Consider the following 21,909-nt stretch of genomic DNA (forward strand, 5'->3'; position numbering starts at 1 on the left):
GGAGGCCTGAAGGGACTTTTGGAGCTGGTGCTGCTCGCATACTTTTCGTTGGAAAAGAGCTGGCGACACTGGGCTTGCTTTTTCGGTTGGATCGAGCTTGATAATACAAAAGTCCTTTAATTTTGACCTTATTCAGGTATTGATATTGCCGCGTGATGACATATACTGTATGAAGATTTAGTCGTGACCATCTGACAAGATTAACTAAAGCTTTGGGTCAGTGAAATCTATTTCCCACAGGGAAGCCCCTCCTTTTAATCAGTTTGGCTTATCTGCTTGTTACCTTCCAGATGTGACCCAGAACAATGGCAAACAGGGAACAGTCGGCAGTCTTTTTGGCAATAATACTAAACTGACTTATTTTTGAGAGATCAAAAATCCCTATGAGTTCATTATGTTTTTGCCAAACATGTATAGACATGACGCATGTATATAATCTGACGTTCATCCACAAGTCCTAAGAAAGTATGCGTTGGTTAATTGAGCAAAACCTAGACCTCTATTTTGGTCCTCATGAGGGTAAATTATTATCCTCCAACCACCTCTAACACCTCCAAATGTTTCCTCAAATGTCAAACTACACTCGCCTGCATGTCAGTGTTACATATACACCAACGTCAGGACGTTGTTATCACTTTCTTATTCTGTACTTCAGTAATCTGACGGCAGCTCGAGTCGTCACTGATAAAAGGAACGCTATTAAGTTCATGTTCAAGCGCACGATGCTGCGTTCACGCACTCACAGATCGATGGTTTTTTTTTAAGCCTTGTCCTTTGTTCCTTGCATAAAGTCAAAATTGAGTTTTTATTGCTTGATTGACTCAATAAAACACTGTGTTCCTGTCAGATCAATGAGGTGCTTTTTAAATGTGTTCCGGTAACAAAAATACTGAAAACGAAAGAAAAAAAGGTACAAAACTGCAAATAAAGGTTTTGTGTTGGTAAAACAAAGAAAACGGAGACGACACAATTACGTTATGTTCATCGTGCTTTATAATGATAATCAACACCTAAAGAATTTGATATATCAAGTCAAGTATTCAAGTCAAACACATTGCTGTGCACTCACTTGATCATTTTTGTTCATAATTAATTATTGACAGTCATAGAAAGTGGGACCATTATAAGATAAGATAAGATAAGATAATCCTTTATTAGTCCCTCAGTGGGGAAATTACAGGATTACAGCAGCATTGCTCACAGTAATAAGTAAAACAAGTAGTATAATAACAGAAATAAGATATTATATCTCTTGCATTGACTAGTAATACCTTCATAATGTTGCGACAGGTGGTGACAGTGTTTGATAAATAAGTAGAGGAACATGTAGCGACAGAGAGCACGTTACCAAGTCAGGCACTTCTAAAGGTGTTGAATTCTCCATAAGTGTCACAGGTTTCAGACACAATCTTTGAGTCCTTGGAAGAGGACGACAGCCGGTTAGGTAGAGAAAAGGGTCACTGGGGCCCACCTGCACACCCTCATGCATTGTTACACAATGAGCAGGAAGAATGACCAAGAATAGCTCATGTTGTTATAATCCAATATTATTCTGTTTCTATATGTGTGTATATAAATACATTTGACCTGTGTGCCCTTATATGCTTGTTGCTCAGTCTGTATTTATTTACATATATGGTTAATTTAATTGAAATTGTATCCCTAAAGACCTTTTTTCTGACTGCAGGCTTTGTTGGACTAATGAGCTTGAGTCTAAATTACTATTATTTTATGATTCCTGCAGATTTACTGGATGTCTTCTTTCATGTGTATTGTGCACCTCTCACTGGATGTCCAAGAACTATGTCGTGTTGTATTTTGATGGCATATATGAGGTCAGCACTCAAAATGTGTTGACGTTTCCCAAAATCAACATGAATTTCACAAACACTATAGGTGGGAAATTATATTTTAAAAAGTAAAATAGTCACTTGTTCACATAATATTATGTATTTAATGATGCATCCTTGTTTCACAACAATACTTCATATTTGCTGTTTGTTTGTCCGTGAGTTAATGTTTAATTATTGCAACGTGTGGTTAATTATTTTCCTTTCCGACTGGCTTGACCTTGTTAATATCTTGAAATATTATTCAGTGGAGTTTTGTACCTATTTCACTGCATTTGTAATTATTGTGTTAACTTAAAGCTTCTTTACAATTGGCCCAGTAAAATCTCTTGACCCCAAATGTTGACCTCCACGGGTGTTTTATAGAAACACAAAGATAATTTGTTTTTCCCCCTCGACATTGAAGTCTTTATTTATGTTAGAATTCTTATTTATTACTTTAAATACATCTTTTAAAAAAAAAAAAAAAAAGCACACATAGTATGTTTAAATATTCGACTTACTCGCAAAGTGAGACTTTCGTCGGGTGTCTCTGAAGCCCATCGGTCCTGAGCAGCATTAAGCGATGTGCTGTTAGCTGCAGAGTGTCGAGGGTCGAGCCTCGTTCCTCACGTGAAGTCCCATTTCGTTCTGATATCACAGCAATCCCTTCCCTCTGAACCCTATTGGACAATCTGGAAGAATTTATGACCTATGGAATATTTTTAAAAGGTCCCCGACGAACCATCAAAAGCTTTCTGTTTGCTTCTGGATGACGAAATGGACATTGCGTAATTTAAATGGTCTGCCAGAAAACGATAAAGGCAGAAAGAAATATTGATGATATATGGATCATTTTTTGCAGCTATGTATATTTGAGTCGCTTCTCTTCGTATTTCCATAATTCATTAGACAGCAGGTTAACCTTTGCCCCATTGGGTGGAGACGCTGTCATTGGCACAAGCGTTTGCTTTGTCCCAGTTGTCCTCAATTTGGTTCTGATAAGACGAGAGCTATCTCACTTCACTTTTAAACCATTTTTATTGCAGTCATAAGAGCATCCAAAGCGGCTACAAAGAGGTCCACAACATCAAAACAATCTTAAAAATAGAACACGACCCTCCTTTACATGGTGAAACCTGACGATTCATCCCGTATTGGTTAGTTTAAGATGTGCGAAGACGGAGATAAGAGAAATTCCTCTGAGCGATAACCTGGAAACGGCAGTTCATCCGTGTGTCATTTACTGGCAGCAACTATAAAACAAATGAGTGGAAACAGACAGCAGGAAAACAGTATTACTTCCTGTACTGCAGCACATCATTGTTTACACACAAACTGTGAAAGTACGGGGGAAAAAAGGGATTTATTAATGTTTATTAAGTGTCCTGCATCATGTTGCACCTATATATATATATATATATATATACATATGCACACACACTTATGGATGCTTTTGTAAATAGTCAACTTTGCCGTGAGGCAATAACCTCAATGACTGATAATGATCCGGCAGGTCATATTAATGTGACATTATTAAGATGAGGCACCAGTTTCTCAATGAACCAATAATCCAGTGTAAAAACACATTTGCATTACACAACTTAAAAGTGTATCGCACATAATGTAAAGTTAATGAACTGTATAATAACTGCCCACAACCCACATGCATGATATTTCTTTGAAAATACAATTTTTTTTTTTAAATTGAAAGTGATAATCTCTCAAAATATTAGGATTTTAAAAGGAATTAAAACTAAATAACTACACACAACAATACAGCAGAACAAACAAAGACTACAAACTAATACTACAAACATATATTAAAGAATAACGCTCCCTCTTCTCTATTTTATAAATCTGTTGAATCTATATAATTGCAGACGACGCCCCGATCATATTACACCTGTATACAAAATAAATGCCCTGGCAGTGCAATCTAATATGAATGAACACTCTAATTAGTTCTATACAATGAAATGGGCTTTTATATTTTCAAAACAATAATAGAAAGAAGAAGGAAAAAAAAAAAGACAAAACCTGAAGTCGTCATCCAGCTGACAAAACAAAGTGTACCTATAATGGCTGTCCTGCATCCACGACTGGGAGACATTCAAATGAACTAAGGTTCTCCATTATTGGCTTCCGGTCGCTCCTGAATAACAGCCACATTCTCTTCATAATGCAAAATAACATGACGAGCCGTCAGGACGAGTGGCAGCTGGAGCTCCGTGTGTCTGCGGTTCCGTAAACAGACAGTGAGATTAAATGCACTTGTGTTCTGACTGTTGACACAGGATCACTGAGGGATGCGCTGGACACCCGCTATTGTCTCGTGGTGTGCCTGTCGGATTGTAAATATGTGGTTAAATGTCAGTCGGGCCTATTTAAGCGTCACGTTGGGCTAAACACCTGAAGGGAAGGAACACAGCTCACATCCGGACATGTTGAGATCTCTTACCCAGAGGCTGTGGAAGGTGTTCTTCTTACTGACTTTACTGACAGTTGGTGAGTGTGATCTATATTTCACAACACAGTGTTTCAAGAGGTAGTAGAATGGTATATTTTTAAAGTATTAAAAAGATATTTTAAAAGTATTTAAAAATAGTATTTAATGTATTAAAAAAATTAGAATTCAAAGCTTTTGGTTCCCTTTTTATCTCCGATTTCAGGATGTGGACATGCCAACTGCACAAATCGCCGATGTCTGGCTGAAATGTTGGTGGACAAAGAATATCTCTCTCATCCACAAGATGAGAACTGCACCCACACTATTTGGGTGCCCTTAATTGAGTACCAGACTCTGTCAGTCGTCAGTATTGTTTTATATTTTTTCTGAGAATTCCTATTTTGTTTTCTCCTCTATGGATCTCTCGTCGTTCGATGAGAACAAAATCATATCAAATGCAATTCTTTTGTCGGTTGTGATTATTCTTACGTCGTGTTAATGCAAACATGTGGAAGATGTTTTGAGAATTTATTTTTACATGCAGGAAGACAAAATGGGCATCTAAGACACTAATTTTCATTAATAATTTACACCAGTTGATACTTTGCTGAACCACAATTATTATCTTTTTTTTTTTTGTCCCCCCCAGGACACGAAGAATCTCCGCATATTAAGTTTTCTGCGGGCCTCACTCGTAAGCGCCAAGAAAACTGACAAATGGACGAAAAAGACTACAACGAGTATGTTTCAAGTCGCGTTCATTTTTGATTTGACACCACAGGTGTGGACCGATCCTGAGCTGGCATGGAACACGTCCGTTTACAAGTATGACCAAGTGATCCTGCCAGTGGATACAATCTGGACCCCACTGCTCCATGTCACTAACGGGTAAGTTGCATAACATCATGGCAAAAAAATCTATTAATGGACTTCTTGATATTCGGCTCACCCCGTGTTGTTGTTTCTCACCCGTGTAGATTAACGAGCAATATGTACCACAATTCCAATGATCTGCTGGTAAGCAGTAACGGCACAGTGTATCACACTGTGAGCATAAAGGCAGAGGTCAACTGTGAGGTCAACATGTTCAACTATCCCTTCGCTAGTGATCAATGTCCCGTTGCGGTCCAAGCCTGGTCCAAACATGGTGAGCACCAGCACAAATATTATACAGTGTTTTAATCGGGCATTACCATAATAATGTAAAGTGAGGCTACATTAGTTGCTGCCAGAATCTCAAACCAAACTGTTAGCGGGCATATTGCATTGTGGGTAATGCAGGTGCTATGTTTGGATGTATGCAAGGAATGAAAAAAGAAAACTTTGATTTAGTTTTTTAACTGCCCATCAGTGAAGAGCTCTTTTAAAGAAGCCATTTCCTTCAGGATGTGGGACAGATTTGTCATTCAGTGAATTAAGGATGGTCGATGGGGCCCATGGAGACTGGAAAACTGACGATGTGGAGCTCAAGAAAAAAAGACAAGACCGCAATTACATCCTGGTAAGTGTGTGAGCACGTACAATAGTCATTTATACTTTATATAGGTAATGATTCACTCAATTCTTGCAATAGTGGTATTAACCTGTTTGATTGTGACATATCTCTAGCTAGGGTTAGACCTAAACTGGTAGTTGAGTAATCAGTAAATCGATCAACAGAAAAATAAATCTGCAACTATGTTAACATCAATAATCATCGAACGATTCCAGCTTCTATGTTGTCCCATGAAACGGTGTCTGCTCCTCCTCAGGTGTCTCTGAGCATTAAAGCTTCCAACCCCTTCATAACGTTACTGCTGCCCAGCATCCTGATCATCTTGACCGATGTGGTCAGCTTCGCTCTGCCGCTGGGAGGCGGGGAACGCAACTGTTTCAAGGTCACGCTCGTGCTCAGCTTCATCATGTTCCTCATCATCCTCAACAACCTGCTCCCCGGAGACGGCGACTGCAGCCCCATCATCCGTCAGTCAGCTCGGCCACGAATATACTCCGCGAGTATATAAATAAATAATATATATATATATATGCGCGAGCGGCGTCGCTAACCGTCTCGTCTGTGCCCCACAGGAATCCACTTCTGCGTCTGCCTCGTCCTCTTGGTGGTGAGCATGTTGTTTTCCATGGTGGCGACGCGCTTGTACGCAGACGGCCGCCTCCTTTTCTGCTGCCTGTCCAACTCAGAAGACACAGGAAACGAGGAGGATGGGATGGAGGACGGGGGTGAGGAAGACTCGACTGTTGATTCTGCGCTGCAATGCTTGATATTGATATTGAGTTCTGATGCTCGGCGTCTTGATTCTTTGCATGCAATAACGAGCTGTGTGACCTGCTCTGACTGCGGCTTCATTCCCTACAGAGGTCAAAGGTGACATCAGTGTCATTCAGCTGAGCGGCTCAGAGGACAACAGTCAATTACTCGGAAAGGTGGTCAACTTCCTGGAAGCTCTTGATGCCAAAACACTGCAAATTAATAGAAATCAGATGTTTGCCGACAAAGTGGACAAGACATTTTTCTGGTTCTACTTCATTTGTGGTACGATATACTTTATTGCCATGACGTATGTGATGGTAAACTATGAATGCTCAGTTGACCATTTTGATTTCTGGAACTAATAAAACACTATTAAAAAAAACAGCTAAACTGAGCTCTTAAAAAAATGTCCACGTGCTAATGTCAGCACACATTTATTACATTTTATTACGAACCTCACATTCTTTGTATTGTGTTAATTACTGTGGTGCTCATTCGCACTCGTAGCTAATCTCATAGACGTCTGATAAAAGATGTGTGTTGGCATATTTAGGAAAATTAAACAAATAAAAAAGGAATTCATCCTTCACTCCCGATATTATTTTGTGTCACATGATTTATGGAAGTATTAGTTGTGCAACCGGCCCATGATTCAGTTTGTATTGCAAGTTTTGGGGGTTTTCACTTTCAGTTTGATTATTTTAGTTTATAACATCCATTTCCCAATGTGTTTGAATTCCAAAATACATGAGAGAGATTTCCATATTATATGAGGATAAAACTGATTTTTATACATAGAAAAAAAGCAGACTACTTGAACTTTAGACCAATGTTCAGATAATTGCCTCTTCTATGTCTCTGGTACCTCATCAAATAATTAGCAGGCCCGTATTAAATAGTGGTGCAACAACAGTTGATGGCCAGTGAATGGTTCTTTTTTTTTTGGCGTCACTAGTATTATATGAATTATTATTTAAAACTGAAACATCTGCGCCAGGTTCCTTCAGCCCTCAACATGTGAGATTTTATTTGTGTAAATGTTCTGATTTTGAATAACACCCTCTGCTTATATTATACCATGTCTATACAAATGCACATATATATATATATATATATATATATATATATAAACTGTCAGGAAAAGAGGGTGAAACTGCAAGGCCTCCGGTAAACACCGATGTTCTGTCGTTGCCACCTAGTGGTTTAATTCGTTCACTGCAGACACGTGACCATTAAAACAAAGGCTGTTTAAGCACAGCTATGGAGGTGAATATATTATTGGTTTTAATAACATAATATTAAGAAAACCTTGACACAACGTTGTTCATCTAGAATAACATAATTATGTATGTTTAGATAACATGATCACAGGACTAGTGAGCCTTTAGTAAGATTGACGTTTCCAGCCAGAAATGATGGTCATATGTTTCTTATTGTATTTATTCATTTATGTTTTTGTAAAACAATAATTTCAGAGATGTTCAGGGTAAATCCCTAGTGTTTGTGTAAAATCACAACCAAGTGGCACTTGTAAGTAAACGTGACATACTTTACCAACTTCTCCCAACCTTATCCCAATATCATTCATCATTAAACAATAATAACAATCATTAAACAATAAATAATGTTAGATTAAAACTTAAAGCAGCAGTATAACTTTAATATATATATATATATATATATATATATATATATATATATATATATATATATATATATACACACAACAGTATACAGTACATTCAGAGATGCCGAGTTGTCAAAAGTTTTAATGTAAAAAAATAATCCCCAAATTTATCTTAATCCCATCAGGAGTCCGGCGTTTTAACATTACATAACACATCTTTTAAAATGAATGAAAGCTTTATAGGGATTCTGCCAGTTTTGTGGGTAAACTCAGTTTAGTATTAAATGTTTACATTTCCCAATAACCTTACATGAGTAGAAAGTATAACTCTACCTTTCCTCTGCCAACACTACTGTATGGAATGTATTCTCAAAAGCAAGTATTGTTTTGGAAATTATTCTTAAATTTATCAGTCAATGATTTCAGAGGAAAAAATAAAAAATAAAAAAAAAGGACAAAACCCGTTCACCCTCAGAATAGGCCCCACAGGTATCACGTAGATATAATGTGTCCGTCACACTGGTTCCTCTTCCACTTCAAAGCTCCTGTGTCTTTTTCATTGCCTTTTTGCGTGAAAAGAAAAGAAAAAAAAAAAGTTCATGCAAAGCCAGTTAGAATGAAAATGTTCTGCGTTTGCACCCTTTCGCCTTACCTGCTTGAAAATCTGGACGCCAAGATAGTTCTGTGCCACGTTTCTCAGGTTGGCCTGCCCACCCAACTTGCATCTGACATAGCCGTACAAGTTAGCCCACTGCAGCACCAAGCCCATGACCACGACGGCCTGGGGGCACGACGACGACAAGACAATTACCGACTAATAAAGACGGAAAATGAAATCGACGTTCACTTTCAACAAAAAAAGAAGGAAAAAAAAAGCACTGAACTGACCAGCCACTTGATCTTGAAAGAGAGGAGGGTGCTGAACACGAACACTATCCAGAAGATGGGGCACACGACGAGTCCGAGCCAGAAGATCCGCGACTCGGCGCTGGACGCCGGGTTCCGACTGTGCGTCTGAGAAGAGAAGGAAACAAGGAGTCACAAGAGGTAAAGAATCCATGTCCAATGTTGCTATGGTGACGTGTGATGCTTCTCAGGGAGGACAATGCAGCTGTTCTATGTTACACTATCTTCAATTGTCTAATAAGGTCACGCAGCCACGTTACACTGTAAAAAAAAAAAAAAAAGAATAAAAGAGTTACTGACAATGAACATCCTTGTGTTTACTGAAACCTTCTATTAGCTTCCAGAGAGTTGCTTGCTGCCTTTGGTCACACTGAATAATATTCATGACAAAAAAGAAATGTGATGAGGCCGTTTAGCTTACAAGAGATGTTGTTGTTGTTGTTGTTGTTTTCAACTGTGTCCACGTGAGAAAACCGTTGTTGAGAAAACTTTCTTTTTCTCTTGGGCTGGACGGAGTTCCGTGTAAATGCCCTTAAGGATTCATATCCTGGCCTTTAAGGATTGTGTATGTATATGTATATATATATATATATATATATATATATATATATATATATATATATATATATATATGCATGCCTTACCTTCCTGGACTCAAACACCCAGTGGCTCTTTCCATCTTTATCCACTTGATTCCACCACCGGAGGCCCACCAACAATCGGCCCGATACATTCTGAGGGGAAACGGGTCCTTTGATTCGTTTCCATCATTAACAACGTGCATTTAAAAGAATAATGCAATACAATAAAATGCACTACAACAAAAAAATTAAGTTAAAACTTGATCTGCAACTATTGGAACAAGATATTTATTGTTTAACACACTTTCAAATTTAAGGGAAAATGCAGAAAGGGGACATATAGACTAGATTGGAGCAGGTCGAGATCAAAGACCACCTGTCTAGGTGTAGTGGTTTTTGATCTGGACCTGGTCCAATATGGTCCATGTTCGCGTGGCTCACCTTGACGGTCCAGAAGTCGCACGACAGCAGGAGGATGATGGTGACCATGCAGACGATGAAACGACTGCTGAAGATGTCGCACAGCAAGTAGACCAAGATGGCACTCGTTCGGAAGAAGAGGTGGAAGAAGGAGACCAGCGGATGTCTGAACACACGGATTTGAGAGAGTGAAAAAAACGTGTGGTCGCAACAGGACCGTCACGTGGGACAGAAGCCGGCCAGCACACCTCACCTGTTGTTGGGCTTTCTGGCTCCCACGTTACCGTCATCTTCACCAAAAAGAGGAGCGTCTTGCGAGTCCTGTTCACACAAAATATACAAATATATATATATATTATCAGGCTCGTGGCAGACATCCGTTTTCCACGGCTCGGTTCGTAGTTTCAATCAGAACAGTCACACATCTTTATTTAAAATATCAATTCCGACGAGTCGCACAATATTTAAAAACCAATAGTGTCTCAAAGTGTGCACAAACAAATCAATGTTTAGGACCCGATCACCTGTCGCAGCATATTGAAACTTCGGGGATTGTATTTCCTGGTGACGTGGTTTGTAAACAAAAACTTATGCGAAGGACCAGAAAGAAGGGTGTCCTTACATGTGCCTGAGTCAAAAGCAAGACTGACACATCAGCCCAAATAAATAAAGCTATTTGTGCTTCTTTTTTTTTGTATACACTCTGTGAATGTGTGTCACGTGACAATGTTCCAGTGTAGAAAAAGGCTTTTATTTCAAGCTTAGTAAGATATTCCAAATCGCTATGGGAGAGCTTTTATTTAGTTTTTCTTTTAGATTTCTTTTTTAATATTGTCTTTTTTGGCACATATTTCAATCAGTTTAAACTTAACAAACACAACAAAAATATTATGTATATATCATTTTTTTTACTAAATGAAGTTTGATAAGAACAACATAACATAGTGTGATGTCCACAGTCCATGTTTAAATAGTGGCCAATCAACAATAAGGTAGCACATATATTACACCCCAAAAACTTTTCAGAACAATATACAGGAAATTTTGGGCTGCAACCAACACATATTTCCATTATCCACTAAGCTTAATTAAAATGTGCTCTACAAAATCTCAGAAAATTGTAAATTGTGGTTGACCACTACAGCTGTGTACTACAAATAAAACGTGTATTAATAATAATAATAATTGACACAAGTATTCTCTTACTCAAACTACTGCATTGCTTGCCTTTATTTTGCGTGTGCCGAGGCTGAAGCATAAAACACATGTCACACCGCATTTCTTTACTTCTGAAAATAATATTTTGAATACATTTCCATTATTACATATATTGTTTAACATCATGAGAGATATTGTTTGACAAACTTGCACTTCCACAATTTATAAAGAAATAACAAAGAATCATCAAAACAAACTACAATTTATACAAAACAACTTCATATTGTCAAAACAGTTTGGCTGTTGTGAGCTCCTGCAGTGTTATGAGGTCAGAAACACCTCAAACAGACTGGCGACTGAATGCATGCGGTAAAAAATTCCAAAGGGAAGTCCAACATTTACAATCGCAGCCCACATGTTGAATTTGTAGAATTCCGTTTCAGTGTCGTGGTCAAACTGGGGTCGAGCACCGAATGCCGGCATGATCCACAGCTGTCAAAGACGGAAAGGGGGAAACAGGTTTATTAGCATTTTTTGGTGAATTTTCAAGCGGTGACTTTTTGAAAGGGTAAAGGAGAACGTTACTCACTATGACGTTGCCCAGCAGCAGAAACACGCAGACCTCCTTCAAGATCCGTCTCTTCCACAACAGTCTGGGCCTGTGCTCGGCCACGTGCGCCGTGAGCACCGGGCTGGCCTTGGTGTCCATGTCGGATCCTTCATAGATGCTCAGCTCTTTGTCCGGCTGCAGCACGTATGGATTTGCCACCACAGTGACGAGGTCCACCTCGTGGAAGGGCTCCCGATGTAGCCCTTCGATGATGAAATAGTTCTGCAGGCCGAGTTGGATCACCATCAGGATGGCCCAGGCCAGGTTGAGCCTGTTCAGGTAGCCTTTGGCTCCAGTTGCAGCCATCGCTACGATGGTGAAGTAGCTGATGATAAATTGTCCCAGTGAGGCTCCGACCAGCAGCCCCACATCCAGGCTCCGTGTTGGGTTTTTCTCTAATACGTGCTCCCTGTGATCCACCTTGTAGATGGCACAGCCGATCACAGTGGAGAGGGACATCAGGGTCACAATTACTATATTCATGACAAAGTGCATCATCACAGCTCGGTCTTTCTGGTCATCATCACTGTCTCCTCTAATCATTTCCATCTCATACACGACGAAGGTTGCCAGGCCCGACGCCACTAACATAACTCCTGCAACGGGACCGACAAATACATCCTTCAGTTGGAATTTGATGTGGTGATCGTGTTCTTCTGTTACTCTGCCCACGTTTTTCCACATGATGTATGCCATGGCTGAGGCAAAGAGACTGTACTCAATGTTGAAGGGGTAGAGGTAGTAGTAGGCCTCCTTGAAGATGCTGCATGAAGTGTGGCTGCACTTACATGCGTCGTCTCCATAACCCGCTGTAAGACACGACAGGCAGGTAGACATGAGTATTCAGTTGTGGTACTTTACTCGTACCTGCTTTGATTTATTGGTCTTCTTTAATTACCTCTATTGATGTACATTGTTCGTCCTGAGAGTTTAGTGATGTTGCTCGGATCTTCGGGAACTGTTGTTTGGTGAAGGGACTCCTCGGTGACCGCGGTCATCCACACAACTAGATTTGTGGAGAGGGTGAGCATCAGCCCACAGCTAAATAAGACCAGAGGGAATCAAAAGAAAATAATGAGGATTTTTATTATTTTCATTTATGATCTGCTTTTCAATGTTGGATTCGTACTGAATTTAAGGGGCAACATTAAAAATTGGTAATAATAATAATAGTTTTAAAAAATGTTGTATTACAGTTTAGTGCTAGAACATCTAGTCAAATTCACAGAAAAATAATTGGAAACTATTTTTATAATAGGTTAATAGGGTTGCTACATTTAATATCATTTGAATGTTTGCTGGTTGTTGTTTTTTTACTGTTACAGCTCTCTCAGCTCTGGGGAAATGTGATAATAATTGTACACATTCTTCTAACTGTTATCAGCCAAATGATTAGTCAACCAATCAAGAAAAAAATCTGCAGAACAATCAATAATGGAAATAATCGTTGATTGAAGCAGTCTTGCAGATAAGTGTAATACAAGTAAAGTAATAATTGCATTTTCAGGGTTTGCAAATGAGGAGAAACTTCTGATTTTGACAGTGAAACCACATCAGGACATCGACAACTGAAATACTTCTAATTACTAGAAGAGTTAACTTTAAGATAGCACCAAACACAGTGAGTTATTCCATTAATTACCGTGTAATGTTCCTTTGTAGCTGCGCACAGGCCTTGGCGTGTGTCCACAAAAAGTATGTCTGCAAATTGATTGCACAATTGCATTAAATACTTTTGTAACGATAAGGACGTGAGTAAATGAATGAACGTGTTTGTAATGTGCATTTCACCTGCACAAGCACGAAGACGAGTTGCACCACAGGAAATGCAACCTTCACGGCCGAATCGCAGTGGAGGTAGCCCGCGTAGCTGGCTATCTTGAAAATATCCATGACGATGCTGAGCAATCCAAATAGCACGAGTCCTCCTGAAGGAGCAAAGAGAGAAATGAGTTGAACGCTCTCGGCAAAGAAAAAACACTTCATTCTGAAGACGTGCAACATGCACTTACCCCGCAGCCACACAGGCCCAGCATGGCCGTCCTTGTAATCAACGGCATCCTCTTTCTTGGCAGTGTAGATGATATAATAAACCATCCAGATGGAGGTGAGGAGGAGGAGGATGACGATGAAGATCTGCAATTCAGCGCTGCCGATCTTTACATTGTTTTCGGCACTGGCGCTGACCAAGGCGCAGCCCAGCATCAAAATGTTGACGCAAATGATCCCGGACAGCATCCATCCCCAGTTTCGACCCTTCTCCTTCGGGACCCCCGTGGAAGGGATGTTCAGGTCGGGCTCGCCTGTGCTCTCCACTTGACCCGGTGCATTGGTGTTGTTGGACAGGTGGGCCTCCTCCGTCTCCCTGTCTTTGGCCGACATGCTGCATGGTTCACAGGGGCCGCCATCGGTCAGACAGTTGCATTGATAGCCACTGTTCAAACACATCCTTCTCTCTTCTAAGGCCTATTCACAAATGAGCTGTTTGCTCCTATATGGTTCCTCCTGAGACATTACAGGTTTAACGGCTACACCCACTCATTAGCTCCCTGTAAAGGCAGATCCCAGGCGAAACCTCCCGGACACAAAAGAGTAGTTTCAAATCAGCATATTGGATTTAATTCTCCGGTCTCTATTTTTGCCAAGCAGTGCGCATGCTGTAAAGAGTCAGAATCCACTAACAGGTGTGCACGGATAAACTCTTCCACACTATCCCTCTCCATCTCTGTTACAACCTTTAACACCAGGACAGGTGAAATATAATAACGTGCATGTAAAAGCTCTTGTTACCAAAAAATGGAGCTCTTACATAATAAATCCGACAAAAGCAGTGACCTTCTTATAACGAAGGTTTCAGGATACCTAAACCTACCTGGTGCAGTGTGATCCTGAGAAGCAGTCCGAGCAGTCATGGTTTATATATGCCGGCAGAAACACTGTGGTTTACTGTACAGTCATAAATGTCAATAAAACTGTTATGAACAACACCATATTATTACCAATCACAGTGTGTTTTGCACAAAATATTCATCTAAAGTTCAAAAGATGTTTCCACGAAAAACCTCTTTGTCACAAATTCCAAAATACCAGAAACCGGTTCCTTTTCAGATAAACTGCATTTGTTAATGTTATACTCTATGGGCCTTTAAAAAAAAAATAAAAAAAATTCTTTAACAGTATTCATAAAATAAATGTGAAATAAGGAAAAACAAAACTGCATCAAAACGTGTGTTTTTCATTATATTTTTGCATTCATATATATATATATATATATATATATATATATATATATATATATACAAATGTTTGAGAGGCTATGTGAGTTGTGTTGACTTCAACGTGATGTCCTTTTTGCAGCAGCTGACCACATGCATCTACTTCACAATGTAAATGTGAAACATGATCTAAATTCTCTAAACATTATGCAACTCTCTTATCGGTCCGATTCTTGATGCTTGAAGGGGAATACTCCCCATACTCATTAATGCTCTGGCTCTGCCGGAGGTGTCGAACATGAAAAGCCTGACCACTCTCTGTGCCTATTGTTATGGAAATCTCTGAGTATGTCTGAGAACTTCAGTTTCGCTGCATATTTCATTTTCATCGGGGCGGGTCTGCGAGTGAGGGACTTACTTTTTTTTTTTATTGCAACACTCCAGGAACCTTTTGTGTCTGCAAACGACAAATACCATCAGTGATGTAGAGTTTAACACGTGAGAACAATGGTTTATTCAAAACAGATACACCGGAGTCAGTGACTCCTTCTTATTCGACACAATGAGACATCTTATACTTGTGCGTTCTCAAATGTCTGTAAAAAAATCCAGCAAAAGTTTCCATAACTAACTTCCGTGTTTATTTATAAAGTTTATTTCCGGATGCATGAGAGTTTGAAACGTTTCAGAAATGTTTTCAGATTGAATATAAACATATACGTGTAAATATTCCACTAGATGCATGGAAATGTTGTTTTTGCATCAGCCATTAAAAAGTGTATCTTGACTGAAGAGGTGCAATACAGTACGACATCATACCAAATGACACGTGTCATCAACACCTTTATAACCTTAACCTTAATGAAGGGAGAATTAATGTTGCATTATATGGCATTTCGTTTTGATGTCAGCATATATAATATTTTCTTTTTACGGGTGACTATTGAGAGCCTAAATAAAATACACCAGGCGAGAGAGCAATGGGGACAAATTACATTTTAATTGAGTTGAAGGTCTTTTATGGGTTGTTTTTTAATAAGGTCCCCCTCCGCCACCGGGAGCACTGTTACCCCGCCGGAGTGCACCGTGGCGTCCCTGGATACCGGCGACGCGCTCCGCCACTGATCAGGAGCGACTGGCCCCCGGGGGGAAACTACTGCGGGACACATTGGGCACTTCGGCCGGTCTGCTCCCACTCCATCGCCGCGTGACGACGACGACGACGACGACGATGGTGGTGGTGGTGTTGATGAAACGGAATGGAGTCGAGCAAGGTGGATTAGTTCTGCACCATGAATGACAGGTACCACAAGGCGGCCCGGGATGGCTACCTGGACCTGCTGAAGGAGGCGACTCGGAAGGATCTCAACGCGCCGGATGAGGATGGCATGACACCGACGCTGTGGGCTGCTTTTCACGGCAACCTGGAGGCTCTGCGGCTGATCGCGGCGAGGGGGTGGGTAGAGAAAGCATCGGCGGCCGTGTGACTCGTGGGGCGTGTGCGTAACACCGTGTCCGTCTCCAGGGATTCGTGTTGGGTATTTAAAAAAAAGCGTATTTGAACATTTATACTTCTTATTTCAAACAATTTGCGGTGTCAGATTGGTCAGCAATAGGGAAACAATGGCCACATATTTCCTCATGTATTAGAAATAATAAGACAAAAAATAATATTGCAACATTAAAGTCATCTTTTGCAATTGATACATACACATTTAGCAACTAAAGTAACTGTACACCAGTAACAATAGGTCACATTTTACAGGGTCCAGCATGTGTTGTTGTTGTTGTTGTTGACTTTAACACACGCAGGAGAAAGGGCCCTGGCATACCAACTACATAACCTCAGGCCCTTTTACCTGTTTGGTAACTACTCTGTTGTATGTGGGCATGTCTGGACAATACCCAGAGAGTGGCTATTTCATGATGAAACAAACATTTTGCTTTCACCAGATATTTTCTTTAACTTTGTAACTTCATGATCATCTGAAAGATCATAACCAATATGTCATGGCAGGAGCTAGTTTGTCATTTTGTAAAGACACATATAGAACTGTGTAATATTTAGCATCTCCGTGTCATTTAACATAATATTGTTCATGAAAGCACCAATACATGCGCGAGCCGTTGAGATATTATTAGTACAAAACGTTATGCAAGTACAGTCGGTGGCAGCTTTTACTGTATCACAGCTAAAACATCAATGGAGTCCCATAAAGAGACTTGTAAGACACACATTGTTACTCCTAAATCATTAACTTTCATGTAAAAGGAAGCATTTCATTTCATTCATTGTAATTACAAAAGAAAACGATTCATCAGCAGATCAGTTTAGGAGTCGCGTCACGGCATAAATGCTGCTCCGGCAAAGTGTGCAAATGTTATTGGTCATGAACGGGCCCATTCCTCATTTCTTCTGGCTGACCTGGTTTGCTGTCAGACAGAAAAATGAGGCCCATTATGAATCTGCTTAATTGAGTAAAGTTTGTGAGAGACGTACTGCAAAAGTGAGACAACATCATTCATCAGCGTTTGGTTTACTGAATGCAAAATATTCCGATTTGACAAGTTTTCCTAAAACACAAAGGAAGGATTTCAGCCTACGTGATAATTCTAAATTCACTACTTCCCACGGAATACGTGTAAAGAGTCAAACTACTGACAAGAACATACATTCCTCTATTGATGGCACATACAGTCCTGATTGACATACGGTATTAAAATTAAACATTAATAGTTCCCATAATGTTTCATAGAGGCACCCAAACTCGTGAGACTCTGGGACGTAATAAAGATAAGTTTAATACTGCTTGACGATTTCATGGGAAAGATGTCATGCAGTGCTATATTTGACAAATATATTGCAAATATTGTAAATTATGACACATAAAGCTGCCATGTTAGATGCTCTCTAACACAAGCGTATTATATAATCTGAGGGTGATACATATTTCTTCTCAAAATGAAATAGCTAATTGCTGTTTGTCTTTCTTTACCATCAGTTTATTGCATTTGGTGTTCCTTCATTTCAACACAACGCAATTCCTTTGTTTGATTATTGTTTTATTGTCACTTTCTGGGCTGTTTACAACATGCCGTCCATCATGCACACCGATGACAACCATGTCCCTCGACATTCGAACTCACGCGGATCCTAAAGCTGCTTTTTGCCTTCTGAGCAGACAAGAGTGAGCAAGGGAGCTGAAATCAGAGTGAGACTTCACAGCTAATCGCTGGCCGGGCGGGGTTCGGCAGGTCTGACACGCATTCCCTTCAAAAACCCAACAACGCAATCCATCAATAATACATTTGCCCTTCGACAGTAACTTCACATCCATCGTATCAAATATTCAGCACTGTCGGGGGTTACGTTATAAGACAAGGGCAAGACACAGTTCGGTAAACATGTCATTTCAAGAGGTGTGACGCCATACACGGAAAATATAAATACGAAAAAAATTAAATGTTTAAACGTTTTTTACATTATTTAGTTGTCATGGACACAAACAAGCTCTATAATATGAATAGATCCTGTTTAAAAAACAACAACAATATTATCAGATCGACGCTTAATGGAATACTAAAGATTATAAAATGAGAATAATGATTGAACATACGAGCTTGCATACTTTAAAGAAAAAAACAAGAAGGCTCCATGCACATCTGTCCTCCACATCATCCAACCAGCTGTGATACTGTCAACGCGTTGACTTGAGGAATTCAGCGTGACATCACCAGCCATGCACAGTTGAGCTTTTTGAGTAAGGCACAATCTCTTAGGCCTCCCCTGAAACTGGATACAGGTAGTGTAGCAGTGGCGCTGGCAAGCATGTGGTCATGTTACAGAAAAAGGCTGCAACAGTGCAGCACACAGAGAGGTAACCGTAAGGTCGTGGGCTGTCAGCCAAGGGTAAACATTGCTTATAGTTTCAGTTATGGCCTCTGCATACTAGTACATTCCCTTTAACAGATTGCTTGTATCAAACCCTCTATTTGCCAAATGGCCAAAGCCTTTAAAAAAAAAGAAAAAGGAATTGCTTATTAGATCTACCGTGTAGTTGGTTTTCCAAAAGGGCAATGTTGTGTTCAGACTATAAATTATTAAATAAGGCCCCATTAACAACCCACGGATGGCAGGTCAGTGCTGAAAACATAATCAAAAGATCATATGTTTACTCATGAGTGAGTCATCTAAACAGAGGGCCAAGGAGAGAACCGCTATCCATAACCTTGCTAACAGTTTAAACAAGAACTGGAGACATTTATTTAGTAAATCTGAAGTCACCTGATTCAAAATATAGTATCTAACATCCTTCTGTTGGCCCGCAGAGGAAACCCTGACAAGTGTGACATATGGGGGAACACGCCGCTCCACCTGGCAGCTGCCAACGGTCACCTCAACTGCCTCTTCTTCCTGGTGTCCTTCGGCGCCAACATTTGGTGCCTGGACAACGACTACCACACGCCGTTGGACATGGCCGCCACGAAGAATCACATGGACTGCGTCCGCTACCTGGATACCATCGCCACCAAGCAGACAGGCCTCAACACGAAGCTGGTCGGCAAGATGAAGGACCGGGCGTTTCGCGATGCCGAGCGGCGGATCAAGGAGTGTGTGAAGATGCAGAAGAAACACCACGAACGCATGGAGCGGAGATTTCACAAGGAGACCTCTGAGGCTTCCGCGTCAGACGTCATGAGCTTTTCCAGTTACAACAGCAGCTCTATTAGCCACAAGCTGCATCACTTGAACGCAGCCACAGTCAGTGTGCCATATTCTCAGGTCTCAGCATGTTTTTATCTCTCTATTCTTAAAGAGTCTGTTTGTTTAGCATGTTGCCATGTTTGCTATACGGCACCAACACACACATTATAACTAAGGTTGAAAGGATTGATTTAACTTTTTAACTTTTTATTGGATTAAAATTAGCTTGTCAACTGGGAAACTTGTCAAAAAATCCGGTTGTCTCTCTACTCCAACTCCAGTCTTGCATCTCAGGTTTTGGTCATTAACCCAAAATATCAGACAAGTGGGAATTTTGGCTCGACAGGTGTGAGTGGAAAGGTAAAGGGTTTCCCATCCTCTGGGCACCATGAATGCAATCCGTCCATTATTTGTCAAGATATGTCATGGTGGCCCTAGATGGAACTAGACGGATCGCCAACGACAGTGTTATACATCCTCTGGGGACCATGAATGTAACTAAATGTCATGACAATCCATCCATAGTTGTTGAGATTGTTCAGCTAGTGCAATAGCCCACTAGCATGGCCAGCCATATGACATGAATTTAAACCTGAAATGTGGTTACTAGTTGTGTTTGGAAAATCTAATCCTCTCATTTGAGATTGTGCCTAATTACTCTATTTATTCATGTCCCGTTAGGCTACTCTTCATGCCACAAACCGAGGGAAGACAAAGATTCAGAGGAAGCTGGATAAGAGGAAGCAAGGAGATGGGACATTTAAAATCTACGAGGATGGGAGGAAGAGTGTGCGCTCCCTCTCCGGACTTCAGCTGGGCAACGATGTCATGTTTGTCAAACAGGGGACCTACGTCAACCCAAAGGAACGTGGCCGTCGCAATGTCCGTGACATGTTTACCAGGGAAAATTACGATGCCATTTCACGTGCCATTAGTGAGCCGGACCTCCACGGGCCCGATGTGGACTACTCGGAGATCAGCACTGACTCAGGACATGATTCCCTGTTCAATAGGCCCGGTCTGGGCACCATGGTCTTTCGGAGGAACTATGTGAGTGGGGGGATGTTTGACATCGGTGGTCGGGATGAGGACAGCGCAGACCGGTCAGGCAATGATGTGCGTTTGCGCAGTCGGCTGCATCATTACCCGGGTGCAGATGAAGACAGCATCGGCAGTGCACGCAGCCTTCAAGAGAGGAATGTGGAGGAGCTGCCCTGGGAAGAAGTCGAATTAGGGCTGGACGATGACGATGAGGCTGACACGAGCCCTCTGGAGGTCTTCCTTGCCACACAGAGTATGGGTGACTTCTTCTCCATTTTCAAGAGGGAGAAGATTGACCTTGAAGCCCTGTTGCTGTGCTCCGATCCTGACCTTAAGAGTATTCACATCCCCTTAGGACCAAGGAAAAAGATCCTAGATGCCTGCAAGAGACGGCTGGAGACCGTAGAGGACCCAGACCGCATTGAGGACACAGAACTGTGAGTGACAGGATTTTCAGTTATACAGTGTTGTGAGGAAATATGTGGGCATATATCAGTTGTTATGCTGTGTTTGCACTCCAACACAAATCATCTTCAGTTACAAAGCGTTTCTTCTCTTGTCTTTATTCTGTCCGGGCAGATAATACAAGTTGCTGTTGATGGCCCCTCCTGCCATGTGCTCATCCATGCTTAAAGGTCAGTGGAGCATTGTGGAGTGAATGTCACGTATGGACAGAGAGGGGGCGCAATGATTTGCCTCTCCTGGTACCTCAGTGGTAACAAAGCAGAAAGGACACTGTCAAGAGGAATATGTCAAGCACGAAGAGACGAGTGTGAGACAAATTCCTCACAGGATCCTTTTACAGCATCGCGTCGGCCTCAGGAGCATCACTGTACATGTATCTGTATGTGGGTCGGTTGGAGTCCCCTGCACTGCATGTTTGAACAAACTGAAAGGCAATTGTCAGAGTGTAGTGTTCGCTGGATGCCATTTGGCGTGGTTAAACAGAGAACTGATTGTGGGGTCCATCTCCCCTGAATGTGTTGGCCCCCGTGGGGTAAATCCTACCGCCTAATGTGCATGCATTGCTCGTGCCTAAATACCTTTGACGTTCACTTTATTGTAACTTTATTATGAACTGTTTCCAATATGCAATAGTCTGAGCAACCTTTTCACC

At 40.8% G+C, this 21,909-nt stretch overlaps 4 protein-coding genes across 4 annotated transcripts; 2 read left to right on the forward strand and 2 right to left on the reverse strand.

The window, feature by feature from the left end:
• The first annotated feature begins 4,273 nt into the window (after positions 1-4,273).
• Positions 4,274-6,918, forward strand: LOC117735337 (5-hydroxytryptamine receptor 3A-like). The gene is made up of 9 exons (XM_034539889.1): positions 4,274-4,337; positions 4,502-4,641; positions 4,928-4,972; positions 5,060-5,166; positions 5,256-5,425; positions 5,664-5,779; positions 6,030-6,240; positions 6,346-6,498; positions 6,635-6,918. The coding sequence occupies exons 1-9, from the start codon at positions 4,274-4,276 to the stop codon at positions 6,889-6,891; spliced, it is 1,263 nt and encodes a 420-aa protein (XP_034395780.1). The 3' UTR covers positions 6,892-6,918.
• Positions 6,919-8,283: 1,365 nt separating this feature from the next.
• Positions 8,284-10,659, reverse strand: zgc:112148 (uncharacterized protein LOC550424 homolog). Its single transcript, XM_034539256.1, has 7 exons — positions 10,588-10,659; positions 10,317-10,384; positions 10,085-10,229; positions 9,707-9,796; positions 9,045-9,170; positions 8,809-8,937; positions 8,284-8,719 (listed from the first exon to the last, which is right to left on the reverse strand). The coding sequence occupies exons 1-7, from the start codon at positions 10,597-10,599 to the stop codon at positions 8,693-8,695; spliced, it is 597 nt and encodes a 198-aa protein (XP_034395147.1). The 5' UTR covers positions 10,600-10,659; the 3' UTR covers positions 8,284-8,692.
• Positions 10,660-11,269: 610 nt separating this feature from the next.
• LOC117735086 (proton channel OTOP2-like) lies at positions 11,270-14,279 on the reverse strand. The gene is made up of 6 exons (XM_034539518.1): positions 13,844-14,279; positions 13,623-13,759; positions 13,474-13,532; positions 12,730-12,872; positions 11,811-12,640; positions 11,270-11,713 (listed from the first exon to the last, which is right to left on the reverse strand). Exons 1-6 carry the CDS (start codon positions 14,277-14,279, stop codon positions 11,543-11,545), a joined length of 1,776 nt encoding a protein of 591 aa, XP_034395409.1. The 3' UTR covers positions 11,270-11,542.
• Positions 14,280-16,338: 2,059 nt separating this feature from the next.
• Positions 16,339-21,233, forward strand: ush1ga (Usher syndrome 1Ga (autosomal recessive)). The gene is made up of 3 exons (XM_034539846.1): positions 16,339-16,502; positions 19,376-19,829; positions 20,433-21,233. The coding sequence occupies exons 1-3, from the start codon at positions 16,339-16,341 to the stop codon at positions 21,231-21,233; spliced, it is 1,419 nt and encodes a 472-aa protein (XP_034395737.1).
• Positions 21,234-21,909: the final 676 nt, after the last annotated feature.

This window comes from Cyclopterus lumpus, chromosome 8 (assembly GCF_009769545.1).
Source record: "Cyclopterus lumpus isolate fCycLum1 chromosome 8, fCycLum1.pri, whole genome shotgun sequence".
NCBI lineage: Eukaryota > Metazoa > Chordata > Actinopteri > Perciformes > Cyclopteridae > Cyclopterus > Cyclopterus lumpus.

Coding starts and splice junctions, on each gene's coding strand:
- ush1ga (XM_034539846.1), top strand. CDS start 16,339: ATGAATGACAGGTACCACAAGGCGGCCCGGGATGGCTACCTGGACCTG. Junction 16,503..19,375: donor CGGCTGATCGCGGCGAGGGG/GTGGGTAGAGAA, acceptor GTTGGCCCGCAG/AGGAAACCCTGACAAGTGTG. Junction 19,830..20,432: donor TCAGTGTGCCATATTCTCAG/GTCTCAGCATGT, acceptor ATGTCCCGTTAG/GCTACTCTTCATGCCACAAA.
- LOC117735337 (XM_034539889.1), top strand. CDS start 4,274: ATGTTGAGATCTCTTACCCAGAGGCTGTGGAAGGTGTTCTTCTTACTG. Junction 5,426..5,663: donor CCAAGCCTGGTCCAAACATG/GTGAGCACCAGC, acceptor CATTTCCTTCAG/GATGTGGGACAGATTTGTCA. Junction 6,241..6,345: donor CGACTGCAGCCCCATCATCC/GTCAGTCAGCTC, acceptor TGTGCCCCACAG/GAATCCACTTCTGCGTCTGC.
- zgc:112148 (XM_034539256.1), bottom strand. Junction 8,938..9,044: donor CTTTCAAGATCAAGTGGCTG/GTCAGTTCAGTG, acceptor TCGTGCCCCCAG/GCCGTCGTGGTCATGGGCTT. Junction 8,720..8,808: donor GCGTCCAGATTTTCAAGCAG/GTAAGGCGAAAG, acceptor TCACGCAAAAAG/GCAATGAAAAAGACACAGGA.
- LOC117735086 (XM_034539518.1), bottom strand. CDS start 14,279: ATGTGTTTGAACAGTGGCTATCAATGCAACTGTCTGACCGATGGCGGC. Junction 13,760..13,843: donor TGGGCCTGTGTGGCTGCGGG/GTAAGTGCATGT, acceptor TTGCTCCTTCAG/GAGGACTCGTGCTATTTGGA. Junction 13,533..13,622: donor TCGTCTTCGTGCTTGTGCAG/GTGAAATGCACA, acceptor ATCAATTTGCAG/ACATACTTTTTGTGGACACA.